We start from the raw sequence: 10,278 nt of genomic DNA, 5'->3' as shown, positions 1-10,278 counted from the left end.
ATCTTGCACTGCCCCATTCGCTTCTGCGTGCAGGCCCCAAATCCTGCGCTGCCGAATTCACAACTGCGTGCAGGCCCCAATCTTGCATTGCCAAATTCGCTTCTGCGTGCAGGCCCCAATTCCTGCGCTGCCGAATTCGCATCTGCGTGCAGGCCCCAATTCCTTCGCTGCCGAATTCGCAACTGCGTGCAGGCCCCAATGTCTGCACTGCTGCATTCGCATCTGCGTGCAAGCTAGCCAAATCTTGCGCTGCCGAATTCCCATCTGCGCGCAGGCTCCTAGTGTCTGCGCTGCTGAACTCCTTAACAGCCCTAATTCTTGTCCGCCCATATCCCAGACGAGTTTTCCTGTCTAGCTTGGACATTCCATCGCCAAGCTCATAGACATCACCAATTTGTGCTGCCGCATTCCTCGACAGCCCCAATTCTCGCCAGCCTATGCCCCTGACGAGTTTCCTTGTCTGGCTTGAACATTCCATCTCCAAGCCTATGTTTGTCAACATCCTGCGCTACCCTGCATTTCTCGACAGCCCCAGTTCTCGCCAGCCTATGCCACTAACGAGTCTTCCATTCTGGCTTGGAAATTCCATCGTCAAGGCCAGCATTCTGTGCTGCCGATGTTCCCTTTGACAAACTTATAGCCGCATAAATCTGCGCTGCTAATTTATCCCATCGTTGGCATGGCTGCCAGCACCCTTAGGCCTGGTATTGGACAGCATGCCTTAGGTGTGCACCCCGTGCACATTTTAACACTGTAACAGCATCACTCTTAATTTGGAACGCCTTTAGCGAGTTTGAATGATGTTTTTTCCACGTTGTTGTCATACATCCTTGTTTTTTAAAAAATTAACTTTTACTGGAAAAAACAGGGCCGAACTTGCTAATGTTAGTGTTATTTTTTACTTGTTATTTTTATTTTTGTATTTTAAAAACATTTTTGAAAAATATTTTTAATGCTTTGGGATTATTTTAATCTATTGATTTTAAAAATATTTTTTTTAAATAAAAATATTATTTTAATATATTTTAAAATAAACATATTTTAAAAAACCATCAAAACTATACTTTCAAACACAAAAGAGAGCCTCTCTTGACTTTCAGTGTTCATGATTAAAACATTTTCCACCACATATGCAAAAATATCACGCCTAGATTTTTGTTTTGAATATTAACGTCCAATCATTTTTTATCAGCGAAAGAGACGTGGAAGAGATTAAATAAAAACCTTGGAAACTAATATATCAACAAAATATGAAGAAGAGAGGTGGAAATTAAATTGGAAACTAATGAAAGAATATTGAAAGGAATTTACTCTGCTTTAATGTCTTTTGTTTCCATTTTTCGTACTATATTTAATAAAACCAGGCAGCTCATAGGTTGCAGCATAACCATACCCATGGTCCCAGGGACGGAGCAAAAATTAAATAAAAATTAAAGGGTCAAATTAAAAATTAAGGGAAATCAAGTTAAATTTTTAATTATTTTATAAAAAAAGGGTTGGGAAAAAAAATTTCTTGCATCTTATTAAAATACAAATATTTGAATAGTGTTTTTAAGTAAGTCAGAAGAAATTACAAGAAACCTTAGACGCTAACATAACAAAATATTTGAATAGTGCTTTTTAAATATTTTTTTTAAAATTTTAATTATTAATGTTAAAAATAATTTTTAAAAATAAAAAATATTATTAATATATATTATTAATAAAAAAAATATTTAAAAAGTAACAACAAACAACACAGGCGGACGAAGAGAGGTGAAATTTAATTTCATCATTAATACTCTCGTGGTAAACAGAATATGAGAAGGGCAACAAAAGCAAGTTACTTTTTGTTTATATTTCTTGTACTGTACATATTAATGAACGCAGCTAGCTCACAGGTTGTCTGACCATGTCCATAAGATGGAGTCGTGGGCTTTTTTTCTTTTTTTTTCTTTTTTCACCGACACATTTTCATGGAGGAAAGATTTCATATGCTCCTCAAGACTCGGAAGGCGATGGTTGTCATCGTAATCATACATCAAGGGGACCATTCTCGCAATATTTAGAGAAGCCTTAGAGAAAGTTGATGAAAATGAATTTGGAGAGAGGCATTGCTGGTTGAGTTGTTTCCACGCATCAGAAATCATGTGCAGAACCTGCTTTCGAGCGTCTTCGAACGATGATCCTTCGTTTTCTCTCAGGTAGCATTCGACATATGATCCATCATGGCCATCTTGATTCTCGTCCTGTAATTTTGTTTACATACGCTCTATGATTCAAAGAGACTTTCGTCTGCCAAAATCAGTGGTCCGGCCACTTGGTCCAAAAAAGAGAGATTAAAATAGGAAGATGATAGACCTTGATGTTACCTTGGCACTTCCCAAGTCATCCCACAGGCGCAGAATTGTGGCTGTGGATGATATGATGGGTGGAAAATTGCTGATAAGTTCTACATTTTCCTTGCTAATATTTTGGCCCAGTAGAAAGAAGATGTGAACCAGAACTACATGGACACCAGAGCTGGCAATCCCATTCTTCAAGTACTCCTCACCACTCGGAAACTTCCCAGAGGCAAACCATCTTGCTTCCACAAGAAAAGCCCTGCACAAACTAGCCCACTGCAGCAAAATCAACCGAACAATATTCATTATGTGTGTTAGAAAATTAAAAATGAACCATAACAGTCATTATGTTGTGGGATATTGTACAGCTTTTCGGAGAGAGTCAAATGGGTTCCACCCGTGTTCCTTGTAGATCTTGTAGCTGATTTCGTTTGTGATATTGTTCAGAGCCTTGAAACATATCTTCATGTAGTCCGGTAATTGTTCAGCGGCAGCAATGTCCCATCTAAAACGATGATGGGAGAGAGAGAGACTTTAAGAAATCAACTACTTACGTTCAAACTTGATGCATGTGAGTAATAAATCCTACAACTGATGATGACCTGTTGATAACTTCTGTGAAGCAGACGAGCTCATCGAGAGTGCCATTAACATCGAAAATATCGTCTATTATGTATATCATAGAAAGGGGTTTAGTGAGCTCAATCCTTTGTTCTGAAAGACTTGGATCCGTGAGGCATGACACTGACCACATATACCATTTAAGCGGTTGATCTCTTGCAAATCTCAACTCCGTAGACAATCCGAGGTCTTTCCACCATCTAAATGAGCAGATTACTGTGAGAAATTACGTGAGAAGGATTCTATGAATGATATAAAATCAGTAAGTCACAATCAAACTCACTTCAAGATCTCAACGATTTCGTGTTGATGTTGGGATTGGACCCTTTTAAACTCGGTCTTTGCAAGTTCTTGTAGCTCACCAATCCATCCATTTGGCTCATCATTAAAAAAGTATTTGGCAGTGAAACTCGCCAGGCTTTTGTGATGTGGATGGTTAAAAGAATTCCTAACTAATCTAGCTTGATTATAGTCTAGATGTATCAAACTTGAACGTAGAAGCTGATAACTATAATCTCCAGCTTCATCCAGCACATCTTCACCTCTTACACTTAGCTGTGAAGCTTCATATAAACTCACTAGGCCCATGATGTCACAACTTAGTTTTTGCTTGAATCTTCCCTCGTTGTCCTTGAAGTTGTCAAATACTCCTACCACAAGTAAATTTCTAGATAAACAAGCAATCGTAAGGATCATAACCTCACATAGATAGCATGAAAAGAAGATGGGATAAACATTAAAAATTAACAACCTGCGGATACGTGGTAACCTTGCTGTCTCAACAATCGAAAGCGAAGTGCAACCTCATAGAGATTGGTATCACTATGAATGGTGCTTAATAACATAGATTGCCTTGTTAGAATTGAATCAATCTCCTCTTGGAAATGATAGTCAATGCTAAGGCGTTGGATAGCATCAATCATGGCCAGACCTTGAATTGGCTCCTCTCCTTCTTTCCTCAAAATATGCTTGAATGTCTGCAACTTTTCTGCATACTCGGTGTCAGAATCATCCTGCAAGAGTAAAAAAGCAGTTCCAATGACATTAAGTTTTCATAAAGCAATAAGGGCCGATTATTATTATTACTATTATTATTATTATTTTAAAATGACACACATTTCGTTAAAAATTCCTTGATAGACACAGTTGCAAGTGCAAAATCCATATATATATCATTACATTATTAATAGTTATGGGGTACTGTTTTGTGGGACTAAAAGCCAATGTCTGTTTCTGTGAAACGCTCCATTTTTGAGTGCCTGGAGGGGTAGGCTTAAATTCTTTGAGGATGGACTTCACTTTTTCTGAATTTCGGTTTTGAGGACATGGCCAGCCAGAAGCAGCTGTCAAGGAAACACTGCAAGACAATGCCATTGAGAGAGAGAGAGAGAGAGAGAGAGAGAGAGAGAGACACTGCAAGACAATGCCATTGAGAGAGAGAGAGAGAGAGAGAGAGATTATTCTTGAGGGAGTGATTGTGTTCGAGTACACCACGAGATTTCAAGCTGCCGCTACTTATAAGATAATGATCGAATAGCATGCGGCCCTCACGAGTCTCACAAACAGTAGCTCAACACGTTTTCCGCATAAAAGACATTCAATGATTAATTCTTTTTAAGGTTTTTTTTTTCCTTTTTATTTCTTAAGGTTATTATATTAGATGAGATTTCCATGTAACCCTTTACATTTTTAACTATGTATATTGTAATTTTTAAAAGCTAAATCAAACGAATTGATACACACACACACACACACATTATGTTACCAAATAAAATTATAACTACACAAAATAAAAAGCTAATTAGAAAAGTTATATATATAGAACCCATCGAGTTACTAGATTTTTTTTATTTCAATTAGATCCAATCTAATCAGATTACATGAAAATAAATTTAAATTATCATAGATATTATAAAAGCAGCTTCTAACTATATTATTATTTCTTCCCTTGACAGCTAAGCTAAGATTAATTTAGATTTTAATAATAATGATAAGGTTGCCAGCAAAAACTTTATAAAACCCTAAACTCCAAGCTAGTGAGTTCGGTTCATTAATGATATGATTCCTTTCCACTTTTTTTTTTTTTTGTTAGATGCCTCGTCGTTAATAAAATGAATTTATTGATAAAATTGTTTAATAATATAATAATTTTTTCCAGTTATTTAATTTTAGAAGAGATTGAAATGAAATTAATCTTATTTTTATTATAAATAATTAATATTTTAGTCAAATCAAAATATATATGACAAAAAAAAGGAGAAATATTTTTACTTGATGATGGAGAAAACCTAACAACTTGTGTCGTTAAAGGGTATTTAAAAATAATAATTATTATTTTTTAAAGTATTTTTTATTTAAAAATATATTAAAATAATATTTTTTATTTTTAAAAAATTAATTTTGATATTAATCCATTAAAATGATCTAAAAACATTAAAACATTAATTTAAAGTAAAAAAAATAATTTTTTTAAAATATTTTTCAAACGCATAAACAAATAAGTCAAATAATAATTAAATCGTGTTTGCATTAAATAAGTATTCATTTCCTTCCCCCAAAAACAAAAATTATCAAAAGAAATATGAAGAACAGCAATTCAACCATGGAACTATGTTTGTCATTGTAGAATTGTACAGCCGAGCTCGCATGGGTCTCACTGGGCTGGACGTGCGCTTGGATTTGCAGATACTAGCTCTACCATCTCTTTAATTTCATTTCAATCCTATAAAATTAATTCCCCTTTTTGGTGGACATGGTCAATTTTCATATTCGTTTGTATCATTTTTTTTTGTTTGCATTCTCTGAAATAAAAAATAAAAAATAAGAAATTTGGATTAATAATTATAAGAACTTATCACTTAAAAAAATATTAATTATTTGAAAGTTGGGAAGACAAAACAAACATTAAGAGAGGTTGGCAAGTGTTTTTGTTTACTCAAGGAGTAATTTGCATAATTAAAAACTTCTAGGACTAGAATATGCTGGTCCCTTTGTGTGAGATGCATGCAAGTGAGGTGATAAGGGGATCACTTGTGTTTTTGTTTTTGCAGTTGAATTTGTCCTTTAAATTATTTTCCAGTTAAAACAAAAAAAATACTTCTATAAAAACATCATAAACTACAATCACAATAATTACCGACTGGGATCGTACATGGGATTCATGTAAGGTCTTTGTCCTGTGGAGACCAAAATGTTGTGGTAGGACATGAAAAAAACAAAAAACAGAGAATTACGTACAAGTTAGTTGATGTTTTTTTTTTTTCTCATTTAACCTAACCAACTGTTTTTTTTTTTATATTTATGTGGGGTGTCCGGGTCAGCTTACGCGCACTACGATTAATCTCCACGGTTCACTAAACACCCTGCAAACCCAGTAGTTGATGTTATTTGATCATTCTGCTTGAAGATATCTGGCTGTGTGGATGTCTTAAAATCTCTACTGTAATTTTTCTGTATAATTTAGGCCTCACCTATCTGTACGTAGGTTATTTTTTCAATTCTAAAGAGTTCATCTTTAATGTAAATAAATCTGTCAATTAGATCTCAAATTTTAGCCTTACCAATATCGTTGGTGTTTCTCAACCTTTTCTTTTCCCTCGTAGGGAGATTTTTAAATAATATATAAAAAAATATTTTAACTACTGAAACAGTTATGAACAATGTTAAAAACAAATATAGATATATTACATTGAATATCATGAAATTAGAAATATAGCGGCTTGAATAATTTATACTTTTCAATAATTTATTTTATATGAAAATATTTATTTTTTAAAACTTAATGCTTATAATTATAAAATGGTGAGAATTGCCGTACCCTTCTTGTGTGGTGTGACATCGCAATGACTATTTATTTTATAAAAAATAAACTCTAATTTTTTAAATTAAAATTTAATCTGCAATAGTTAAATATTTTTAATTATTATTAAATTTTTTTTCAAAATAAACTTATAATTTCTAGCTATCACGTTATTTCAAATAATATTTCACATAAAATTTTTTATAATTTTTTTTATTTTTATATTATAAATGAATGAATTATATTATTTTCAGTCATATTTTAAATATTAATTTTGTATAAGGTTTTTTTTATATTAAAAGTAAATAATATTAAATTTTTATTTTTAATAAAAATTTAGATATTAATCTTTTTATAGATTTTATTTTTAATAAAAATTTAGATATTAATCCTTTATAGATTTTTTATCTTTTTATTAAAAATAAATAATATTTTTTTATAAAAATATTTTTTAATAATTTTAAAATATAAATAAAAATCCTATAAAATTTTATAAATTAATTGGTTATACAAATTGTAATCACCGATTTATTGTTTCCAGTATTTTCTAAAAACGCAATGTAAATTATATTTTTTAAAATTTTAAATGTTTTTATTTAAAATAATTTTTTATATATTTTAAAATAATTTTAATATATTTATATCAAAAATATTTTTTTAAAATATTTTTTATTTTAAAATATTTCTAAATAAAACATATTTTACACCACTATCATTCTAGAATCTGACTCCTTCATTATTCCCACCGGCCGTTTGTGGTGCCGTGCGCCCTCAAGGAAGCCTCGTCATCTTTTCTTTCCTTTTGTTTTTTTCCCTCAGCACAAGAGAGTTGTTTTCAAACCGACACTAGATACTCCCATTGAATAATCTCAATATTATATATCAGCCTTTATGACTGAACTTTGAGAGCAAATCTTTTTTATTAGAAAACCAATTTCTTATTTTTACTCATTGCAATAAAATTGTTTCTTATTTTATGGATTATATAAACTTAAGAAATTGAAAGAGAATAAGCATTTCTTCAATTCTTTGGATTTAAAGATTTTTTTTTAAATAATATATTTATTTGAATCAGTTTATATATATTTTAACTAACTTTATAAATTTTAAAATTAATAATTAAGTAAAATTTTAATAATTTTGAGACTACTTAAACTCATAATCATTAAAGAGTAAATATAAGATCTGATTACATAAACTACCCTATAATTTAAAATTACTTTTTCTTCATAAAAAATAAAAAATAAAATGTGAAATGAATATTTCAATGAAGCTCCAAAAATAATTTTATATTAATTCTTTAACTCTCTACCTTTCAAAGTAATTGTTAGTCCTTCACACAATTAACCAGCATATTCCATGTTTTACTTTCTTTTATAAATAAAATCTTTGTACTTTTTTTTGTTAAATTAATATATGTAAAATCTACCATTTTGTTGTAAACTTTATCTCTACCATTAGATTTATAATAATTTTTTTCTCTCATTAAGAAGGTTTGTTTTTAGTTTTAGTTTTAGTTTTAGCATTATTTATTATTTAATAAGAATTTATGTGGAAACATATTACATCTAGCAATGAAATCCTAAAAATTGACTTTTTATATGTATATTTACTGTAATATTCGACTTAAATAAACTCACCATTTTCAAATAAAATACAAGGACATGATGGGAAAATATACTAGCATGTATATCATACGAGTTTCACATTAATTTTTTTAATATATATAAGGACAAATATGTTACAAATGGGTCCCTAAAATAACAATAATGGTAGCTGCTGGAGATCATATTGTTGATGGGAATCTAACTTTCCTCATCAAAGGGCATTTTCTCCCAAAAAGGGGTCCCATTTTTCATCCAGCTTTCTAAAACAATCCAAACCCTACTCCTGCTTCAGGGCCCCCTCCCCCAGCTTCTTCAACCCAAAGTCTCCATTAAAGCTCTATCCCTTCCCCTCCATGCATTTTATGTTAAAAAAATTAAAATTAAAATTGTGATATGTCAGCCTCATTTTCAGAAATCCAACCCCTTGTCTTCTTCCGTAGATTTAACGGATTCCAATCTTCTTAATATATATATTATTCAGTTATCCTCACTTTCTTTTAAGGGATGAGACTAGTTCAAGAAACTATATCTCTATATAATAAGGGGGAAGCTGAAATTACATAATAGGGAGGGCCAAAACTCAAGATATAATTTATTATTAGAAAACTTACTTATTTAAAATAAAAGTATATGATATTATTCTATACTTAAACACTAAATATATAAAAATTTAAAATATTTTGCAGAGATTCAAGTAACTGCTTGCCTTCCCCGCTTCCGCCCATACATATAATATTAATGAAACTAAACTTTACCATATTTTTTATTTGTGATTGTTGCATGTGAGCGGCGTCGTGACGATTGTCCACTCTCTCAAATTTAAGTATAAGGTATTTATTTGAAAAATATGGAGAGACAAGAAATTCTTATCTCTTACGAGTGAAAAATAAAATAGGAGTTGCCACCTAATATTCTGATCACTAGAAATCCTAACTAGTCTCAAAAATCAGGTATGAAGATTGGTTGCATAAGAGGAAGGAATTAATACCCCAAATATATCTTTTCTAAGATAAGCTGCATTGTTTTATTGTCTAATAAAAACTAAGGTATCATTTTGTTTTCTAATTCTTTATCTGTCATGGTTTAAGAAAAGTCCTCTTTGGTAAGAAAGTTCTTATCTTATCGCGTAAAACCCTAACCATTCTAATATCAAATAAGAAAAACTATCTTTTTAATATCAGGAGTATGTTTTACGTGTAAATTCATAATCCTGAATATTAAAAGAAAATAAAATAATGTTTTTGAAATATTGACAAAGTTCTCGTGACTTTAATAATCTAGTTATTAAAACAAAAAATACATGCTAAAGTATTTTTTCTTTTAATTTTTTTTTGTGTGAAAGTACAATATGAGTTTTTAAGCTTTGAGAGATTTGACCGTATGTATGAAAACAAAAACATGTTTTTTTATGTTTTAATGAAAACTGAGTATTTTATTATCGGATTTGTATTTTTACAATATAAAAATACAGATCGATACCGATCAAAATGGCGTAGAAAAATATACAGAAAAATCACAATTTTTTTTAAAATATATTTTTTAATGGAACTAAGTCCAACCCGACCCAATTATATGAGTTGGGCCTGCATTGGCCCAACTACAAGGCTGGACTCAACCTAGCCGCGTGGGCTAGGCTAATGTTCTAGCCCAAAATGAACAAAAGGTCTGGTTAGTGTGCGTAGCACAGTAACTAGCTAATTAATCTTCATTTGTTGCAAAACATGAATTGCTCACGTTCTGCATGAAAATGAAGATGAACAAATACAAACAGCAGGGGAGGGGAGAAAGTTACCTAGAATGAGGGGGCGTGGTTGCTATCTCTGGTGGCGACAATGATGGTTGAGGCAATGATCTTTCTTCTTCTTCTTGTTTCTGTTTCTTGCTTGTTTATTCCTTCTTCCTTTTTTGTTGACGGTGGCTCGAGGTG

At 31.5% G+C, this 10,278-nt stretch overlaps 1 protein-coding gene across 2 annotated transcripts; it reads right to left on the bottom strand.

Moving 5' to 3' along the window:
• Positions 1 to 1,800: 1,800 nt before the first annotated feature.
• LOC105107363 ((3S,6E)-nerolidol synthase 1-like) lies at positions 1,801 to 4,466 on the bottom strand. 2 transcript variants are annotated; one of them, XM_011001257.1, is made up of 8 exons: positions 4,389 to 4,466; positions 4,125 to 4,355; positions 3,697 to 3,958; positions 3,229 to 3,595; positions 2,927 to 3,145; positions 2,691 to 2,829; positions 2,352 to 2,600; positions 1,801 to 2,228 (listed from the first exon to the last, which is right to left on the bottom strand). In XM_011001257.1, exons 2-8 carry the CDS (start codon positions 4,317 to 4,319, stop codon positions 1,875 to 1,877), a joined length of 1,785 nt encoding a protein of 594 aa, XP_010999559.1. In that variant the 5' UTR covers positions 4,320 to 4,355; positions 4,389 to 4,466; the 3' UTR covers positions 1,801 to 1,874. The 2 variants fall into 2 exon arrangements, with proteins under 2 accessions (XP_010999559.1, XP_010999558.1); XM_011001256.1 differs by having other exon boundaries at positions 4,125 to 4,351; positions 4,389 to 4,458.
• Positions 4,467 to 10,278: the final 5,812 nt, after the last annotated feature.

This window comes from Populus euphratica, unplaced genomic scaffold (genome assembly GCF_000495115.2).
Source record: "Populus euphratica unplaced genomic scaffold, PopEup_1.0 scaffold157.1, whole genome shotgun sequence".
NCBI lineage: Eukaryota > Viridiplantae > Streptophyta > Magnoliopsida > Malpighiales > Salicaceae > Populus > Populus euphratica.
Note: the sequence above shows the minus strand (reverse complement) of the source record. Positions and strands in the feature narration are given on the sequence as shown.

What these genes read in the sequence shown, in the direction of transcription:
- LOC105107363 (XM_011001257.1), bottom strand. Translation starts at nt 4,319, where the DNA reads ATGGCATTGTCTTGCAGTGTTTCCTTGACAGCTGCTTCTGGCTGGCCA. An exon ending in AGGTTACCACGTATCCGCAG is followed by an intron (nt 3,596 to 3,696) that starts GTTGTTAATTTT and finishes TACTTGTGGTAG; the next exon opens with GAGTATTTGACAACTTCAAG. An exon ending in ATGACTTGGGAAGTGCCAAG is followed by an intron (nt 2,229 to 2,351) that starts GTAACATCAAGG and finishes ACAAAATTACAG; the next exon opens with GACGAGAATCAAGATGGCCA.